General features: G+C 43.2%; 2 protein-coding genes across 7 annotated transcripts in view; one reads left to right on the forward strand and one right to left on the reverse strand.

Annotated features, from left to right (window-relative positions):
• Positions 1 to 20,121, forward strand: part of CCDC191 (coiled-coil domain containing 191) — a 21,391-nt gene extending 1,270 nt beyond the window's left edge. The window contains exons 4-17 of one of the 2 annotated variants that reach the window (XM_021398599.1): positions 2,094 to 2,219; positions 2,718 to 2,896; positions 3,405 to 3,628; positions 4,436 to 4,592; positions 6,687 to 6,877; positions 7,642 to 7,891; positions 9,255 to 9,721; positions 10,230 to 10,324; positions 11,871 to 11,953; positions 13,333 to 13,434; positions 14,540 to 14,683; positions 15,826 to 15,978; positions 16,359 to 16,513; positions 17,995 to 20,121. In XM_021398599.1, the coding sequence (XP_021254274.1) occupies positions 2,094 to 2,219; positions 2,718 to 2,896; positions 3,405 to 3,628; positions 4,436 to 4,592; positions 6,687 to 6,877; positions 7,642 to 7,891; positions 9,255 to 9,721; positions 10,230 to 10,324; positions 11,871 to 11,953; positions 13,333 to 13,434; positions 14,540 to 14,683; positions 15,826 to 15,978; positions 16,359 to 16,513; positions 17,995 to 18,127 (2,459 nt within the window). In that variant the 3' untranslated portion in view covers positions 18,128 to 20,121. The remainder of the gene's footprint in view (positions 1 to 2,093; positions 2,220 to 2,717; positions 2,897 to 3,404; positions 3,629 to 4,435; positions 4,593 to 6,686; positions 6,878 to 7,641; positions 7,892 to 9,254; positions 9,722 to 10,229; positions 10,325 to 11,870; positions 11,954 to 13,332; positions 13,435 to 14,539; positions 14,684 to 15,825; positions 15,979 to 16,358; positions 16,514 to 17,994) is intronic. The other variant, XM_021398606.1, reaches the window with a different exon arrangement.
• ZDHHC23 (zinc finger DHHC-type containing 23) overlaps positions 1 to 20,250 on the reverse strand; it is a 29,892-nt gene that overhangs the window by 345 nt on the left and 9,297 nt on the right. The window contains exons 4-5 of one of the 5 annotated variants that reach the window (XM_021398695.1): positions 12,232 to 12,417; positions 10,732 to 10,825 (exon numbers count right to left, since the gene is read on the reverse strand). The exons of 1 other annotated variant lie outside the window; for it this stretch is intronic. In XM_021398695.1, the coding sequence (XP_021254370.1) occupies positions 10,732 to 10,825; positions 12,232 to 12,417 (280 nt within the window). Of the gene's footprint in view, positions 1 to 1,166; positions 1,366 to 10,336; positions 10,826 to 12,231; positions 12,418 to 20,250 lie in introns of those variants that run through there. 3 more of the 5 variants (XM_021398740.1, XM_021398701.1, XM_021398730.1) reach the window with 3 other exon arrangements.

Here is a 20,250-nt window from a genome sequence, read left to right on the forward strand (position 1 = left end):
TAATTAGCATACTGAAAAAAGTGATGAACTCCCCGTCTCCTGGAATTTTCAAGTCAAGACAGCGATGAATGCTGCCTTTGAAGGTCTGCTCAAATACAAGTTACTGACCTACAGGAAACGGGATGAGGTTAGCTGGCGTATTTTTGACAGCAGGCCAAATGTGAAAAAGGATTGGCCCTGTGTAACTTCCACATCTATGAATAATTGTGTGGGTTTGCTTTAATTCCCACGCAACATTTTGCTTACTAATTAACTAACTAAACATTCCCTTTGCCGTGTCTGCAGCCACAAGTGCTTACTGACATTTAAAATTAAAACTGTGGTACATTATAAAATGATTTCCCATCACTAGTGGAAATATATCTGCAGTGTAAAGAGCTGGTAGGGAACAGGATTTTAAAAACAGAGTTCACTGTTATTTTAATACTCAACACTGAGCCTTACAGAAAGAAAGAGAAGTCTCCCAAGAGCATCCACTTCAAAACAAGTCAGCTTTTTCACTTGTAAGCATCAAAGGTTCAATTAATAGCACAGAGTACTTACAGTGCCCTGAGTGCATTGTGTAGCACAGTGTCACGGAATGAGCTGTCTGTCTCTGCAGTTGGTGGAAAAGTTAAAAAGTTACTTGCTTTCCTCCTGTTTCCTTACTGTTTTTGTTTGCCCGTCTGTGCTAGTTTTGGTAGGTTTTCTATTTTTTAAAATATCTACCACTCCCTCAGGATTGTTGCAAGCACAACTGAAAGCCATTTATCTGGAATCTGTTACTAGAGTAATTAATAGTATTATCTACATATATCTTACTTTGCAAAGAAAGGTACAGATAAGCAAAGTGCTGAACTCATTTACTCTGGTTATGAGAAGCTTATATTTCCAAGTCAAAAAAAATAACTCCTCTGAATGATAAGCAGTTTTTCTCTCTTCTTTCTCATATCAGATATACTTCCTTGTTCCTGCGCTGGAATTATAGATTATAAGAGAAAACAAAAGTGATTTGAAGGACAATAAATATGGAATTTATTTTTTCTTTTTAAAAAAAAAGCCATTTTTAAGAAAGTTTTAAAAAGTATTATTGCCTTTGAAATAGAAGGATTTGCTTGGAATATCATCGTTTTGAGTTAGAACTAGAGATTTAGAGTATGTGCTTCCTCCTGTTACACTCCTGTTACAGGTGTGACTTGCACTGCAGCGGCTGATGAGATTTGCCCACCCTCACAGCGTGGATGGTTCCACTTCTGCAGCTGCTCCTGATGCCTTGTGGTTTTTACTGTGTTGTGCTTCAGGAACAGCCCAGCCACCCATGCAGTGAGAACAGGTGGCTTGTTGAGGCAGCGCTCACGTTAACTGTCCTTGCTTCGACTCGGAGTTCTGAAAAAGGATGTTTTACATTTTTCTACAAAAGAATGGAGATGCAAATAAAGTCTGCAGAAGAGCTTTATACCGGATTGTTTTTGGCATCTCACTGGGGAGCAGCAAATCCATCATGGATGCATCCCTGTAGTTAAGTTGCAGCCTTCTGAGTAAAGACAGTCCCTGCAGAAGCTTGTCACGTGACAGATTTTTAATCTAGACTTGCCAGATGTTACTGGAGCTGTGGTATTTACAAAGGTTAACCCGTACACTTGGAGCAAACCCTTGTCCCAGCAGTGATTCTTTTTGTGTTTAACATATGACAGCGTTGGCTGTACACATGGAAAATATCTGAAGTGCCTGCAAGTGGAGTGGTGAAACACTGTAAAGCTATCTGAGTTATGAATTAACTTCACGTGGATTCCATCTCCTTGATAAATAGTATTTTGGTCATTGGGGCGATCTAGATATCCAAACAATCTTGTAGGAAAAAATGAGGCGTGAAAAAAATCATCTGTGATACACGTGGCAGGGAAGAAGTTTGCCACCTTCTCTTCCTATTCTTTTATAGATCAAGAATATGAGATCAGAATTATTAGCCCTATTCCATTTTCTGTTGCAGATCAGCTCCCAGTCATTTTAGAATGTTTTCCCAGCATGTGGTATAACTGTCCCAGAGAAAGAGTTTTGCTAGTTTGCGCTTACCCATATGTTTTTAAAGTCATCAGTCTCTTTCTATGTGATAGCCCGAGAGCTGCTCAGTAACTGGACAAAGTCCAAATTGCAACTGGAGCTGACAAGCGATGGAGAAGCGGAAGTTGGCTCTGTCCTGGGAAATCCTTCGGCCCTTCTGAACTATAAGCGGTTTGATGGTGAGAGCACAGCAAAACAGCTCTTGGCTCATTTGTAGAGGATGTACTGGGGAAGGGAGATGGGCTTCATGGCTTTCAGACTGACAGGTGCAAGTCACATTATACGTGAAGACTTTTCTCTCCCAGCTCTTAAAGCTGTAGGGCTGCACAAATGTACCTCATAAACATGTGATGTCTCCCTTTGTAAAAGAGAAATTGTATTTCTGTTGCTTGTGGGTATTTGAGGCCTATCAGATTTATACAGCAACTCAAGAAGCTTGGAGGCAAGGCAGTAAAAAAATGCACAAAATGTTGTTATTGCTCTAGTGCCTTCCAGTGGAACGCTCTAGATTAAGGCTCTTTGGGGATTCATGGAGCGTAGTCAGTGTGTCTGCTTTCATCAGAAATGCATTCACAGTCTGAGAAAGCGATCCCTTTAATTATATTAGGCTTTGTAATCTGATGCAGGGATTTATTCATTTCAGGCTAGCTTGAGATAATCTGAATTCCTCCTTTCAGACTTGTACAGCTATCTGGAACATGAATTGGAAAGTTCTTCTGTCCAAGAATACCTACAGCATCTTCTGCAGAGTGAAGCTGTGAACTGTGGGATAGCAGAAGACCTTAGACTTGAAGACATCAAGGAAAGACAAAAGCCTGCAGATCCACGAATAACCATGGAGCTCAGACACAAGCAGGTGCACGTGCAAGGCAGCACAGTTAAAAGGAATAAGACTGAGCATTATAGGATTAGCTTAAATGCTCAGTGACACTTGTCAGGTAGTCTCTCCCAGACCACAGAAATCCCTGTCTTGGAGGAAAATACACTACGATACTCTTCCAGGATTTAGCTGAATAGTTACTGCGCTTCAGCTTGCATGTTAGCCATTCACAGTAGCATGCATGGTCAACCTTCACTGTTCAGTTGAACTTTGACTATTTCATTTATTCAGGTTTTCCTCCTTTCTGAAGACTGACAGGGAAAGCCAACGTGGCTCTCACTTCTGGGTATGCTCCCATCAAGTAATGCTGGTTTAACCCCACTCTCTTGAACCGAGTTTTTTGGTGGTCTGAAAACAGAACCGGTTCAATCATTGCCAGCTACAGATAGGGTTGCATGCTTCCCACCCTGTTAATTTGCACTGAACCTAAAATTCTTGAGGCTTTGGCACCTGTTTTGACTTTTGCCAATTTCCTCCTTTCCAGGTGAAAGAAAATCGACTGAGGCATCAGAAGGCATTACAGCTTCAGAGACAAGAAAAATCTCTGAGGAAAGCCATTCTGGCTGAGGCCAAGCTTCAAATACAGGAGGAGGACAGAAAGAAGGCCTTGAAGGCAAAAAAGGAGGAGGAGGAGATCCGGAGGGAAATGGTGAAGCTACGAAGGGAAATGGCTGAGAAGAGGCAAATCATGGCAGAAGCATGGAGAATGTAAGAGTGAGAGGGGGGCATAGAAAGCACCATATGGAAGAACAACTCTTTTTAGCTTCTTTTGGTAAATGTGAGAGAAGTGGTGGTTACAAAAGAAACATTTTCTATTGCTCTGTCTCCAAACAATCCCCACACCTTTTATGTGTCTGTTACTTCAGTGGCAGAATTTATCATTAGCGAGAAGATGGGCTAAAGATGTTGTTAGACTCCCTCCAGCCATTACCATTATGTAGACTGAAGCACAGAGCAGGAGTGTGTTTGCAACACTGTGCATTCTCTCCATCAACTCCACGGCCATATCCAGCCTTGTTAGTGTTTGATACAGCATGAAAGCCAGTATACCAAAGCAAATGAATGAAACGCTGGCCTACCTAGAATAGTCTATGTTGAAAGCCTATCTACTTAATAGATCTCTTCTCCTAGAAGAATATAAATTACGTTCTTGGCTAAGAATTCTGCAGAGGTTCTTTGCTTCTGCTGAGCTTGGATTGCCGCAGAAATGTGACCTGTAGAGATGCCATTTATTTACTCAGGCAGCCCTAAGATCCTAATTCTTCTCATACAGTTCCTTTTTTGAGATCTTTTTAGTTTCTTTGTCATGTTTTATGTTGGAAATGCTCCAGGCTGCAAAATCATTGAGATCCCGAACCTTGACTGGGGCTGTTCTCTAAGAAGACTGAGTTAAATAGGCAGCAGCTTTCTAAGTGCTATTGGTCACTCTCTTCAGACTGGCAAAAAAAGGGAGTGAAACCTGCACTACAGTATTTTCTTCTTTGTATTAGATCTTGATGTTTACTCACTTTACAGGGAACGGAAAAGGCAAGAAAAAAGCCAGAAACTGTCAATGCAGGAGGTATCTTTTAATGTGTCACCACCCATGGACCTGAAGAAAGAAGAGCAAGGAAAGGAGAAACAGAGGAGGGTTCAGGAGCTGCTGAGCAGAATTCACACCAATAAACAGAGAGTAAGCATCATCATCCTTTTATCTAAGGCTCTGAACTACCTGCCTTCAGCTACTGTTTGCAGAATTGAAATAAAAAGTCCTGGTTATCAAATATTTTTTACTTTTTCCAAGTTCTGCTTGTGATATCAGCAAAGTAGAAAACCAGGGCAAGAAATAAGACTAGGAGCAAGAAATCTTGATTCCCCCAAGCCCGCTATGTCTGGCTCTGAAGCATACCCTGTGAGAGATTTTCCTTAAAACTGTGGAAAAGATGTCACATCCAGAACAGCTGCAGAAAGGAAGTAAAAGGAGGGGGAGAAGTGGTGCAAAAGGGTGTGAGAAGACCCTACTGTGTGTATGAGAAGATATTTGAAAGATTGCCTTGAAAACCCTAGTGCAGGAACAGAGATAGGAAAGAGAAGTATTGAGGGTTTGGGCTGACTTGAGCCGTGTCTCCAAGAGTTGAAGCATGCCATCATAGCCAGAGTAATGTCTTCTTCGAGGATCCACTCCCACTGGGTGCAGTAGGATATTCTGCAGTATTGCAACAGCTTGGGACAATCATGCAGACTTCAATAATCCCTAGTAGGAAACTATTCGTTTTACCCTTGTTATTGACTGTTACTCCCCTATTTTGAAAAATAGTTCAAAAGTGGTGCTCTGAAGGGAAATAAAAACACAAGTCTCCTGGAATCCTGAACCCACCAACCTGTTACTGGGAGATTAGAGAAACTGATTGGATGAAAAGCCCTAGTAATTCATTTTATTGGTAGCTAAACTGAAGAACTGCTTTCCATCTGAAATCAACTACACTCTGTCTTACCAAGTTAGGTATATAAATGTGGGGATTTCTGACATTCTCCTTTATATTTCTCAATGTCATCATCCTGAGAGCTTATAAAAAAGGAAGAGGGAGGCATCTGCTCATTTCTGATACTGCAGCCAGCTGTGGGTTAAACACCAACTTGTATCGCATCCTTGCAATTAAAGAGATATTTTTGTACTGAATAATTTTATGTGGATAGTTTCCCATCCGTGTTCAGGTATGAATGACATCCATCATGAAACATTTTTAATTAAAAGAGCAGTCATAATTAACATCTACTTATCTATGTTTTCCCCCCCACAATCAAAGAATCTCATAGCTTTTACTGTGATTATCCCCCAGCTTACTTCATCTACCCATGCACCAGCTTCAAGCTTGGCTACTGTTTAGCAGTACACAGCCTCTTTCCAGCACAGTTGAAGTTGTGAAGATAAGCCTAAATGAAACTGCAGAACAATTTAGAGCTGGCATAATGTGAAAAGCCACTGTTTAGCTGAGCTAAGCAACAGCAATACTGATTATTTTCTTACAGCAGAAAGAAATAGCTAATGCATTGACATTTTGTCCTTTTTCTAAGTCTCCATTTGGAGATTTCAGTGACCGAGAAGAATGCAATTAATACAAGGCATTATCACAAAAGGGGAACAGCTGAGTCCTGTGACTTGACCCACTTGGAGGATCAAAATGAGCAGTGTCTGCAGTGGCAGGACTAGAATTATGGGGAGATTAGATAGAAAATTGCTGTTCTGTACAATGTAAATCACCCCCAGAGGCAGCGAGTCTAATTACACAATAGAGGAATGGTTTGACTTCCTACTGGAACAAAGGTGAGCTTAGGTCATGTTAAAAATCCACACTACGAAATATCTTGATTTTTGTCTTAAGCTTGAAAAAAAAAAATCAACAAATATATCCATGAACTAGTTGCTGGCAGTTTTCAGATGCACTCTTGGCTGTAGAACCTTAGGCATTTTCTAGATTTTTAAACATCTTTCTTGTCTCTAGAAATTGTTTCCATATTCCTTACTCATTTTATTCCTTTACATTTCTTGAACTGAGTTCGTTTCGCTCAAAAGCATCGAGCCCCATGATATTTCTAGTCCACTTCTTGCGTTAGACTACATTTGTTCTGCATTATTTATTTCTACCCTCAAAAGGTATTTTTGTAGGAAGTGGGAATTCTAAAAAGAATCTCAAAAGCGAAGTCAGATAAGGGGAATGACAGAAAGGATTGCCATTTGTGTCAGTCAATATCTTGCTCATTGGTTTTTTGAAACTGTCCCATGCAGTGCATGCAGCGACATTTCTCTGCTTGGTTCAGACTCATTCTGGAGCATAGAATTAAAATGGGGAAAGCCAGAGCCCTTGCTGACTGGAAATGCCAACGGAAAGCCCTACAAGCCTGGAGAAGCTATACATGGGCCCAGAAAGTAGAGCAGGAGACACAGCAACTGGAAGTTCATCTGCAAGATCAAAACAGGTAGTGACCCTACACTGAAATTCCTCCTACTGCAAATATTCCACGTGGTGATAAGAGGGCTGTAAAAGAGGCTTGCCAGCTAGGTAACGGGAGGAAAACAATAGCTTGTTGAGAAAACGGCTATGTTGCCCACAGTCTGCTAGAGGCCCTGTGGCATAGATGCAAAGGAAAGCAGAGAAAAAAGAGCTTTAGCACTTTTCAACAAGTCTGCAACTCATTCACTCTCTCTAGTTATCTTTCCTGGAAATCTCACTCTGGCTGGCTCTGGGCCCCAGCTAATATTAAAGCTATATTAATCAGGAATAAATATGGCTTATGTCCTACTTGAGTGGTATTACAGTCGTAATCATTTTGCCCAGTACCTTTCATTAAGGAGGTTGTTGGATGAATTCCCTGTCAGCAGGGGAAAATTCTGTTGTTGCAGAGGCTCCTTGAGGCTGTGTGGCAAGGCACTGGTACTTCCCCCTCTCTGCAGCTGGCAGGAAAACAGAATACCTCTTTCGCACCTATTCTGCTGCCCAAGGATGACAGGAAAATTGAAAATGCCAAGGAGGGAGGTTTACTTCAAAGTAATGGGCGTCACTTCTGCCCTCCCATTCCTCCTTGGAGAAGCAGCACAGCTTTGGAGAGCCTCCAGAGTTAAACAACAAAAAGACTCAAGAGCTCGATGCCATGGCCTGGCCTGCTGTACTCAATACAGTTGTTTCAGGGGGGCTTTGGCAGATGCCTCACTCCTATCATAACACAAGTGCTTTCTCATTCAGGAAGAACCAACTGTCAGCAGAGCATAACCAGCGGCGGCTTTTGCGCTGCTGCTTTCTGGCATGGCAGCGCTGGAGCCAAGCAGAGGCAGAAGAGCGAGAGCTGCAGCTCAAGAGACAGGAGACAAAGAGGAAGATGGCACAGCTGCTGGAGGCAGTGTCACTGGGGAAGAGTGGCTTAAACAGAACACTGGAGGTTAGCAAGCCTGAGACTGCAAAAGTAAACCAGCAGCAAGTTTTGCAGCAAGACGAGGTAAAGACTTCTGTGTAATTTTGTCTACTGGCATTCCAGTACACTCACAAAGTTCTTCTGTGCACTCTGAAATGAAAAGCACAGTGCTCCAGAGGAAGGCTTCTTGTCCAGGGTGACCTCTGAATGCCTGCCTACAACTGTTCAGGAATGAAGCTGTTAAAGAGCAGAGGCAACTGTGAAGGACAGTGGATGAGTTTTAAAAATAACTAATTTCTTATGCTGCCAGAGAACAACCCTTCATGTACTTTGAGTTGCAGTCCCACCCCCAGATGGCTTTTGCTGAGAGATTAGTTACATCTTTAATGCCTGCTTAGACTGAAAAAGAATAACACTTGACTGCATGACAAGAGATTTTTGTCATGTCAGTACAGCGCTCTGGTTTTTCAGAAGTGTGGGGAAAAAAAAGCTGTCAGTGGGTATCTAAGGATAATGCACATCACAAGGAGATAGGAAAATCTGAGGTTGCTTCCTTAAATTTCTCTTTTGTTGGGTCAGAGCCTGCCTTTCCTTTCTGTCTGTAAAACCTATAGAGCAGGGCCCAGTATGAAAGCTGACACGTTCACACATTTTACAAGTCAAGCTTTTCATTTGCTCAAATGTCAGTGAAATTTGATTTTCTATTGTGTTTATGTTATCAGAGTAAGTCAGTACTTTCCTTCAGATGCTCTTATAAAGGTTACACTGGAAGGATGGGACCAAATGTGGAGTTTGACCTAGAAGTCAGTAAGCAAATCAGATATCTGATGCCTCTTCTGAATAAAAGTAGGTGCCAGAGGAGGCACAGCCTGATTCCCCACCGTGCATCTGTTTCATGGTAATATTTGATCAAATCTGGAGAAGAGGCAAGATTAAGCTGCCCTTTGTAGACTATTCTCCCATCTGAAAGGGATATGTCAAGTAGATCAGCCATGTAGATCACTTGTATTTCATTTTCAACAACTGTTTTGCCTCAGTCTGATCACTGAAAAGGGACAGCAGAATCCAAAAAGGAGCATGGTAATTGAGAGATGAGCTAACCCCTGAGAAGTTAGTTGTCCCATGCTGTGCTCCCTAACAAAATAGAGATATATCCCTGCCAGAGCTCTCGCCTGATCAGGATTTTCTCCTCCCAGAGAAATGGCACGCAGCTTCTTAAAATAGTTTTTCCCGAACATCCTCTCATTTTGTGTATAACCAGGGCCCTCTGCCCTCGCTAGGAACTGGATAAAGATCGCATAGCTGAGATTGTGCTACTTCTCAGGAATCTTGCTGGATTTGCATTAAAGAAATACTGTGTATTACAGGCAGAAGAAAGCTTGGTTTTAATTAATGCCAAATCTTCCTTGTTGTTTTTTTTTCCACCCCCCACCCCACCCCCCTGCAGCCAACCAAAACATACCTTATACAGGAAGAACCTGACCAGACCGAAGACCATTCTTGTGGGCATGCTGCTCACACATCTCATTCTTACAGAGAACCCAAGTTTGCCTGGCAGATCACTCTGAAACATGCAGCCCTGAGTGCCCAGGACGAGGCTATGTACAGGAATAAAATAGCTGGTCTCCTCCAGCAGTTTCAAGCACCCAGCCCAAAGACAGCTCCTGCTTATGGTAGTTGTTTTGACCACCGTCACACCTTCCAGCAACATGTGATAGAGGAGCAGAAGCAGCAGCTTCAGAAACAGCAAGAGCTGATCCTTGAACTACAAGAAAATCAGAGGCTGAGTAGAGCAAAAGAAGAGGCAATGCAAGCCACAGCTGCAACCCAAGCACTTGACTATGCTTCACAAACCAGGGAGAAAAAACTGAAGAGCGGAAAACAATCTGGATGGAAGAATACAACCCCTTTGAGGTATAGGCCCTAGATAAAGCAGGCTCAGTTAGTCATCGTATCTCATTCCTACTCAAGTAGAAACACAAATTGACAGGAATGTTTCAGTTACATTAGTGCTACCTGCTGTCCCTCTTGGTAGTGACAGCCTCAAGCAGTATCAGTCTGGCCACAGTTCTCCATCCTCTGTTTTTGCAATTGCTTGACAGCACATGATCTATACAGGGTCTATTTAGAATCAGCAACACTGTAGTGTTACACATAGTAGCAGCATGGATTTATTTAGTTAGGAGAGAGATTGTCATACTCAGTATTTCAGAACATCCAACAGCTCTGGGTACTTGTCTCTTTTGTAAGAGTGGATCGTCAATCACATTTTGGGCAGAAGAAAGGTGTATCAGGGACCCACAGTGAAAATGCAGCACAATGGAGAATAGAAACTACGAGGACCTGCGTCTCAGTCATAGGTGGTAGGCTTTGAGACAACGTTTGACCGTATTCATTGATTTCTTTCTCTTCCTTTTCATAGTCTGCCTGTTTCTCAAGAGCCAGAGAACACAAAGGTAGTGACGCAAGGCAAGAGGCACTCCAGCCAGCCAACCTCAGCTCATCCCATAGTGAAAGGTATTATTGTAGGTGGCAAAGACCATTCTAGGCTACTTTCTTCAAAAACTCATATGTAAACTTCTGTTTCTTTACCTCAGCCTTGCTGGTTGAGAACAGTATGCAAGTAAAACTCAACACTTTTCCAGCCTGACCAGCACTGTGAGAGGGTGAGCTGTTTTCATGGCTAAGTCAGGCATCTGTAGAATCTAAGCTACTGCAAGCCCTTGCTCAGTACACTGTAGCAGCTGTTACTCCTAACACTTGAGTCTTGTCAGACTAGAAACAATCACTTGAGAGAAGCTCTACGAGATATTTTGTGTTGTCATTCCCTTCATTGTGCATTCAAGTAACACTTAAGCTAACTGCTCGTTTTAACTCAACTTTGACAAAAGTATTAAGAATTTCCAGGGAAATTAAGTACCTACCTAAGATTTTGAGAGACAACAGTGGGCTGGAGAAGAAGCACCAGATGCCTGTCTTCTGTGAGATATCTCCCCATCTCTGGTCATACTGGAACACCTTGCACACATTAAACATGCAACACAGCCTTTCATACAGTATATTAAGATCAGGTTCTGCTATGTCCATATGTTTTTCCATATTAACCTAGGGGTGCTCACAGTCTGCAGGAAAGACCTTCTGGTATGTGATGTTTCAACAGTCTTGAGAATCTCCAGAACAATTTTGGCTATGATGGCTGGGCATTAATAGATACCTATCATTACAGCTATGTTCAGCTCCCATGCTTCTTAGTGCAAGCCATCACTCTGATTTCTTTGAGCTCTGTACGGCTTGAGCATAGTAAGAGTATTTCCAGAGCACTCAAGTGCTTTTCTTTAGAGATCCCTAAGTAGTTAGGGGCAAAGTTATCACTAAATTATTTTCCCTTGGCAGAGAAACCTGGGACAGCCGATAGGAAAAAAAAACCTTGAGATAACCTGTTGTCATCCAAACAGTTATGGACTGCTCCAGCCTATGCTTTGTTTGTGACTGCAGGGGAACACAGGTTCTAAGCTCCACTGCATGTTCTGTGACATCACGTCAGACTAGCACCACTGATAGCCAGCAACACTGCTGCACTGCAACTTACCTCCCAAAAGAAGAATTAAGCAGTAGTTTCTCACTAACGGGACTGAGCCTGTTACCGTGGCAGAGACACTTTCTATAATGAAGTCACTCTTTAAATAAGCAATCAGAGTTTCCTGGAGATCTTGTTGTGACTGCTGCTAAATAGGTGCCCTGATCTTTGGCACCAATCAGGGAATACTGGGATGAAACCTCTGGACACAGCTCCTTTCATAATCCAGCCTCATAGCTGTGACTGTCAACCAAGGAGGGTGGAGTGAATCTAACTGGGGCAGTCTTGAGTCTTATAAAGATTTGTGGGTTCCTTTTCCATGACACTGCCAGCTGTAAGGGGCAGCTGAAAACAAGTTACTTAGTGCTGGCGTTGCCAGGTCAAGAGGGGACCTGGCAGCAGAGAGGTCATCCTTCACATTCACCAAACTTGTACCATTACCGTATAGCTCATTTGTGTTATGCCCTCTTGTTTCCATTTCTGTAGCTATGGAGGAGAGAGCAATTCAGCGGGCAGAACGGAGAAGGAAACTAGAAGAAGCTAAACAACAAAGAGAAGAGGAAAAACTGGTATGGACAGTGGAAAAAATGAAAGAGTTTCACACTATTCCAGAGACAAGAAATGGTGTTCTAACCTCAAAAACCCAGGGACAAAGAAAAAAGCCCCTTAGTATCTAAATGGAGTTTTACACCTTGTCAGAAAGCAGATGTCCAGCATAGAGTTCCTGCTACATTTGTGTTCAGGGAATGCACTAGCCTTTCCATATCACATATCACTTTGTGTTGATGCAGCTGCAATTCTAGAAGTAGTCTCCCTTGCCACCTTGCAGCACCTTTTTCACACTTACCTTATGACCTTAACTGTCCTTGCCAAGGATGGGAAGAGTGAAAGTTCATGCGAAGGTCCACTTGATTGGACCTGGTAAATGATGGGTGTTCCTTTTCCCTGCTTTTCTTTGGCAGTCACATGCAGCTTGAGAACATGCAGTCTGACATTGTAAAAATCCAGCACCTTGGTATCTAGCAAATCTCTGCTGAAAAGGGAAGATACTGACAATATTTGCATAGTTAATATAGAAATTCCATGATGCACATCTAACAGAGGAGCCTTCTTAGCTTCAAGGCATTAATTAAATCTGCTACTGAGAGCATTAATACTAATTTGCATTAGGAATAGAAAGCTAAGAACCAGGGTCCTAAAACAACCCGTGTTTCTTCTCCAAACAAGGATGCACATGCATACTAGGAAACTTAAGCAAACCTTAGATAACGCTTTAACCATAGGGTGTGCAGACAAGCTTTAGGTTAGGTTTCCTCAGCTGCTGCTGTTGTGACCATAGAGATTAGAGGAAGCACAGTCATTGTAATCATGCATGGTGCTGTGCGTTTTAGACCTTTGATGCATATGCCAAGAGCAAGAGTTTTATGGAATGAAAGCAGGTTGAGATTTACAAGGGTCAGAGGTGAATATTAGGAGGACACTGCCAAGTATAACCAGTACTGAAGTAAAACAGCTTCTTTGATCTTCAGTGTTTGGGAAGAAAAATGTTTAAGTACCTGTAATGCTGGTTTGTGAAACAGAAGCAGAAATTCAGAGCAGAGCACTTATTTAGTACTGATTCTTGTGACCAGGTTATCACTACATAACCTAGGGTATGGTTTAAATATTTGAGTGGAGAAGAATTAGCAAGTGCTATAACCTAGAGCAAAGAAAGATGGCCGCATGCAGGTAGTAGAAAGAACAGTTCGTCCTTCCTTTCTTTTCCACACAATTCTTTGTCCAGCATGCATTATGTCTAGTATGTGACAAAGTCTGCTTCTTTCTGGAGTTTCAGATGCTAATCAGTACTAGAAGAATACTGCCTGTATAGGGGAAGTTTAAGAGGCCTGTGTTCTCCAAAAAGGTCACATGCACTGAACTAAGTTCTGTCTATTTTATGCTTTCCAAGGCCCAGCTGAAGGCTGAAGAGGAAGCACGTCAGAGGAAGGAGGCTGAGGAAAAGGAAGCTCAGAAAGAAAAAAGACGAGAGGAGAAGAGGCAGCAGAAGCTGGTGATCAAACACATTATCTGTCTCCCCAACTCCAGCAAGGATAGGGAAGAAGAGTCATTATTCACTTGCACTCAGTCAGCAGCCAGTGGTGTGAACTAAAGGTCTTTGTTAGTAGAGCAGCATTCCACAGCACCAAACCTATCAGCCTACCACCCTCTCCCTTTCCAGCTACTTGGAGGCAGGTATATACTGCCTCCATCTCCGCAGCCAGACTAGAGGTCCCACACGGTGGACATCCAGTGCTGAGCTATGGCCACATAACCCCCAAACAGAGGGGGTGTTTGGGCTGTTCTCAGGCTCTCCTTCCCACTGTAAGCTCCTCCAGCGCACACAATAATACCAGTCACAAACGCACAATTTAGAAGTAAACAAGCCTGACAGATGTATCAAGGGCAACCTTCCATCCAAAGAATGAGAAGCATCCCCTCCTTAGAGCTAGCAATATCCAGCAGCCTAGGAATAGCCCCACATCAAATCTTGTTACTTGCAAACGATCTGCCCTAGTAACCCAAATAGCACCACACTTGAAATCCCACAGGAATCCAATCTATAAATGCTGTTCTACTTGGACTGTTTTAGAATGTTTGACCTTTAACTGTGAGCCTCAACCAAAAGTAATACTGTACAGTTATGTAACACCCACATACCTTCCCTATTCTTCTGTATTTAAACTAGATTAAGTGATGGGTTCCACGGATAAAACAATCATTTTTGTACAGGCTTTCAGTCTAGCTTTGTAAACACAGAAAGCTACCCTTTGAGCACCCCTCTTCACATTGATGAGGGCCCAACAGAAGGAGGCTGTTGTTATGTCAGCGCTGCTAGCAGCCACAGATTATATGGAGTGTTACTGCAGTAACACCAGACTGCAGTGCTGGGGGAAGGCCCTGTGTTCACATATGACCTAAGGAAATGTCTAGATATACCACCATCTCTGATGAGGATTTTCAAGACAGCTTGCTTTCTTCTACTGGTTCATGTCTGGTCTGCACTGCTAAAGATGATGCAGACCCTTACTTCCTGTCAGGACCTCCAGCTCCCACACGACAACCTTAACAATCATTTCATCCCAACTGAACGAAAAATACTGCTCTTCATATTGTAGAAATTGTTGGAGAAGCAGAGAAGGCTGGAGAAAGAGCAGCAGCTCCAGAAAAAGGCCAGAGATCACTATGAGAAGGCCCTACTGAGAAAACTGGGAATGATGCCATGGAAGAAGCTAAGGGAGCAGGCCAAGGAAAACCTGATGGTAAGTGCTGAGGATAAAGGAAAGATCTGGTTCCATGGGAGGAAAGGAAAAAGAATGGATGTAGCAGAAACCTTAATGGGCTTTTAGGGCAAAGCAAAAAATTCTTGCGCACCCTGCCCTGCATTAGGGCTTTAAATGAACCCATATGACAATAATCATGAAAGGCCATCAAAAACCCAGAAGTGTGACATCCTCATTTATAGCTGATTAAACAGGAGCCAAGAGGACAGAGAAAATAATGAATTTCAATCTAATGAAAGTCATCTTTTGTTAGCTTACACTTGCCTGCAATGTTAACTGCCACTTGACTCAATGCCAATAACATAGTAGGAGTTAGTTTAGTATAATAAAGCAAAAAAAAATTGAAGTTGTATGATTTGAGCTTATCAGTTCTTTTGCCCCACAGATCATAGCAAAGCTAGTTAGTAAGATACTGCTAAGCCATTGTATTTAGTTAAGGCCAGCCCATCACTAGAGGTTTCCTTCCACCTAGAGTCAGTGCTGGCACAATGGCTAGAGGTAAGACACCACAAGTGATAATCCAAGTGACCAAAAGTCACCTGTTCTAGTCTTGCCGCACCTTCAGTGCAGAATAACTAATAGCTTCTGAGACTTTAACATAACGAAACATTTCTGTATGTGACTGAGTTGGCATGCCTTATCAGTGGTAGACTAACACTCAACTGTATCCTGAAGATTTAGCCAAAGCCCAGGGCTAAACTGGCAAGCTTCCATTTTAAGTCACTGGAGCTACTTACAGTGTTCAACCCAATTCACATAGGTGTCCAGCTGGGAAGAAGCAGAGGGATAGCAGATGCTCTGAAAGTCCATCCCGCTGTTCAGCTTTAAGGACTGGGTTAGACTAAACTGCTAGGCCATGCCTCTGCTCCATTCCCAACAAGTCAAACTGTGTATCCAGTTTGAAAGGATTTTCTCTAGGAGAGACTCAGCAGTCTGGAGATCAGTCTCGTTCCTTATGCTACCCCCTGCTTTTGGGAACTTGGCATGCAAGGTATTCCAGCTGTCAGACAACTGCATTTTAGGGGCCCCCAAGAGCAGGGGTAATATACTGTTGTATGTGGTTTTCAGTATACACACACTAGTCCAAGTAACCAGCTGCCTTTTCTGCTATCTTTGTTCAGGTGGCCCAAAGGCACCATTGCTTGGGTCTGCAGAGGAAATGCCTGCTGAGCTGGTTCCGGCACACCCAGGAGAGACTCATGGAGAAGGTGTCTCAGGCTGAAGACTTCTTTTCCCATATGTTGCTCAGATGGGGCTTCAGGATCTGGCTAAAGGTTTGCCTACCCCACAACAGAGAAACAACACCAAGGGAGCCAGCTGCTGCCATACTTTTCCATCATCATCGCACTTCTTTACACACCTGCAGCCCAGCCTTCGCTGGGTTATGCTGTCCTCATTCCAGCACCACCATCCCCTTCCTCAGAGACCTTCTTTTGGCTCTCCACTCTCCATCATTGTGTTCAGTTTAGGACACTCCTACACTCCCCACCTCTACTTTTACACACTCTATCCCTGCTTTCTGCTGATTTTCATCCAGCTCCTGTCCCTGTTACCCTTCACAGCCACTGTCTCAGTGCTGCTCTGCATAAGCCTATTGGTATGGGGGGTTGGGAAGAAGCTGCCATTCTTACCTCCTTCTGTTTTCCTTCCCCAGTACAAAGATTACCTCTCCACTCTGGAGGAGAAAGCAAGTACTCTCCATGCAGCCTGCCTCAAGAGAAAGTACTTCTGGGCATGGTTTGATCTGATCACGGAGGAAAAAAGCACCTTAAGGGAGAAGATGAAGATTGCCACTGAACACTGTAACAAGTAAGCACATTCCCTTGCCAGCAGTTCTCTTTTACACAGGTTTAATTCTACCCCATAGAATATTTTAGAGACTCTGCATTTGGCGGGGCAATTACCTCCTCCCCGAGATTATGTGAATGGCTTATATACAGCTGTGTATATGTGTATATGTATATTGTTTCTGTGATATGAACAGACAACATCAGCAGAGATTTATGGTAAAAAAGTGTCCATACAGCCCAGAAAAGGAAGTGTAGTCATATCCTTTGCCAGACATTTAAAACTGCTGGAAGAAAATACAGTGAAAGCGGTTGAGTGACTGAAACTTTCTGAGCTAATTAGCAGATCTGGCCATGCAGCTTCCTCTAAAAGCAGAAAATCTTTAAGTATGGTTATACCAAGCAACAATTGTGCAGGAATTACAAGTATTGTTTTGTCCACAGTGGATGATTTGGTTTACAAATCCAGAGTTGATAAAGTAGAAACCCTACTTAGGGAATCTTTCTGTTTCTGCCATAATCAGCCTGGTTTGTCAGGAAAAAACACAGCAAACAGTTCTACTGATCACAGTTGGAGCTGGAATCTCCCATTTGACTCACTGCTCCACAACTGCATCAACTGTACATTTTAACAGGAAGAAAAGAGCTACTGTCAAAGTTCAGCAGAGAACAGAAATGCGCTCACCTACCTGACCATGAGCGTATGTCAGCCATACACAGTCACGGATAGGGCTGTGCTTGTGTACACCTCAAACAAGATCTGCCACGATCACCTCTTACATGATGCAGTGAACCTGTTTTAACTTGCTAAGTCAGTAAGATCAGAACAAGGCATGGTTTAACCCAACAAACCAGGGGAGTCAGGGAGAATTCAGACCCAGGAAGAGACTGGATTCATTCTACAATATGACCTGCGTTAGGAGCATAGTCATGTGGTTTGCCTCATTACCTCTTCCTCCAGTGACTGGCAACAGGCAGTTCAGAGCTCAGCAGTAAGCTGTTCCTTAAAAGGGATGGTAGCTCCCTACAGACCACATGGGAACCCAGAGCAAGGTACCTTGGTGGGGTGCTTAAAATCAGATAAGAAATGAAGTCCAGCAGTGTTCCCACGTAGTTGATCTGGACTGAAGAAGCCCATATTTTCCATTCATGCTTCTCCTGAATAAGTTGTTTTCAGAGACCCTGTTTATTCTTATTCTTTAAGAAACATCTTTCATCTTCAGTGCGCTGAGCACATACAAGCTAATGAATCCTGTCAGAGGAAGAGCAAAATCCTTGCAGGAGAGGGATGGAGAAGGGCAATATGTTATTTTCCCCTGGGATGACTGACATATTAAGGAAATGGCATGCAGGCACATGTCCAAGGTGCAGTCCTTACTAGCAGCAGAAAGATCAAATCCCACAGGTATTTCAGGGGAATTCCCCCTCAAATAGAAGCCATCTTTTACCTGGTGCACTAAACACACTAGGGATTTTGTTCTTTACACTCCTAATTTGTTTCAGGAAACTCATGCTAGATGCGTTCAAGGCTTGGAGGCAGTACCCACTACTGATGAAAAAGGAAAGAGAGAGAGAGGAAAGGAGGAACCAGCTTCGGAGGAGAGTAGCCGAAATTCTTCCTGACTTCCAAACATGACAGAAGAAACTGAAAGGAGACTGGGAAGAGGGACAAAAGGTCTGACTCAGTTCAGTGTTATCTTTCTTCCAACTGAAACAAATTCAAGATGATGTTCTGTTCAGTGCAAATGGTAGTCTTACAGCCAAAGCAAGCTCCCTGGGGCTACTGCTGGTCAAACCAAACCAGGTGTATATTGGAACCTAGTTTGATGATTTTACTTTTGACTCGAGGGGGGGTTCTTCCCCATGAGGTCCTCCCAGCATGAAGTCTTCATAGGGATTTATGGGCTGTTAGCACTAAGGCCTAGGTAACCACAGCATTTCAGGCCGAGACCATTTCTGCACACAAAGCTGCAGCCCTGACACTAATCCCGCTCCATCTCAGGACGCGCAGAACTGAGATGTACCTATTAAGCAGAAACCTGGTGCTTTTCTGTTGCCAGTACTCCACAGAACAACAAATTGACCAGAGAGCGAACAGATTTGACTGTCAGCTGATCCGTGCTAACCACTGCTGTGAACTTGGCCACACCAAGAACAGATTCTAGTAATTGTGCCAGGGAAATTTGGATGGGAGGAGGAGAAGAAAGAGCTGTTTATACAAATCCTGTTTACTAACAGACCAGGTCACAGCATCACATATGGATATTCTAAAACCTGGACTCTTACAGTGACGGTGTAGTTTGTAGTGCTGTCCAGTTCAGAGGCATGGAACTTTGATTTTGGTGACAAATGGTTATTTCAGATTTATGATCTTCTTATCATAGAATGGCCTAGATTAGAGGGGATCTTAAAGGTCATCTAGTTCCAACCCCCTGCCAACCACCAGATCAAGCCCAGGATCCTATCCAACCTGGCCTTGAACGCCTCCAGAGATGGAGCATCCACAACCTCTCCAGGCAGCCTGTTCTAGTGCCTCATAAACCTTCTGAGTAAAAAAGTCCTTCCTTACAGTTAACTTAAATCTACCCTCTTGTCCTACCACTACCAGACTGTAGAAAGACGGTCTCCCTCCTGTTTGTAAGCTCTCTTCAAGTACTGGAAGGCCACAATGAGGTTTCCACAGAGCCTTCCCTTCTCCAAGCTAACCAAGCCCAACTCCCTCAACCATTTGTTCATAGGAGAGGTGCTCCAGCCATTTGATTTCTTCGTGGCCCTCCTCAGGACCTGCTCCAACAGCTCTACATCCTTCTTATACTAGGGGCCCCAGGCTTGGACACAGTACTCCAGAGGGGGCTTCATGAGGGCACAGCAGACTGGGACAATCCCCTCCCTCTCTACTGGCCACTCCTCTTTTGATTCAGCCCAGGAAACCATTGGCCTTCTGGGCTGCAAGCACACGTGCCAACTCATATCCAGCTTTTCATCCATCAGGACCCCCAAGTCCTTCTTCACAGAGCTGCTCTCAATGAGTTCTCCCAGTCTGTACTTGTATATGGGATTGCCTCCATCCAAGTGCAAAACCTTGCACTTGGCCTTGTTAAACCTCCTTAGATTCTCATGTGCCCATTTTTTGAGCATGTCTAGGTTCCACTGGATGGCATCCTACTCTTCTATTGTGTCCTCTTGCTTCATGTCTGTCACGTAAACATTTTCTAGGCTGGTTCATTGTTGTATTTAAAGATCTATTGTGCAAGTCTGTCTAGGCCCTTTCACTTGACCCATACCTCAAACAAGAAAAATGCAGACTATTTTTACATAAGCTAAAACTCATAATCAAAAGGAAGGTTTCTCATAACTCTAACCTTAACCTGCAGCATGGTGCAGACACAGTAATGCAGTAAAGGTACAGTACGTCTTGTCTCAGCGGTAGCATAAGGGAGGAATCTGGAATTGCTTTCCACCTCACAAGATAGGTGAAGTTGTCTCCAAAATAACTTGGCAATATACGGAAAATATTTGGGCAAAGCAAGGAAGGTGACAGTTTACTGTTACCCATTGTACTGGACAATTTTTGAAATCCTTTATATGCATTGAAAGTTTTCAATAAACCCAAACCTGAAGTGAGCACAACCAAGTTTTCAGTGTGAATGTGACAGAGGCTGACTGAATGGCACTAGACTGAAGTCCAGGTCTAGGGAACATGGACCAGAGCTAAGCACCACTGATTAAGCAGTGTAGGATAGGCCGGTTTCCTAGGCT

Source organism: Numida meleagris, chromosome 1 (assembly GCF_002078875.1).
Source record: "Numida meleagris isolate 19003 breed g44 Domestic line chromosome 1, NumMel1.0, whole genome shotgun sequence".
In the NCBI taxonomy this organism is placed as follows: domain Eukaryota; kingdom Metazoa; phylum Chordata; class Aves; order Galliformes; family Numididae; genus Numida; species Numida meleagris.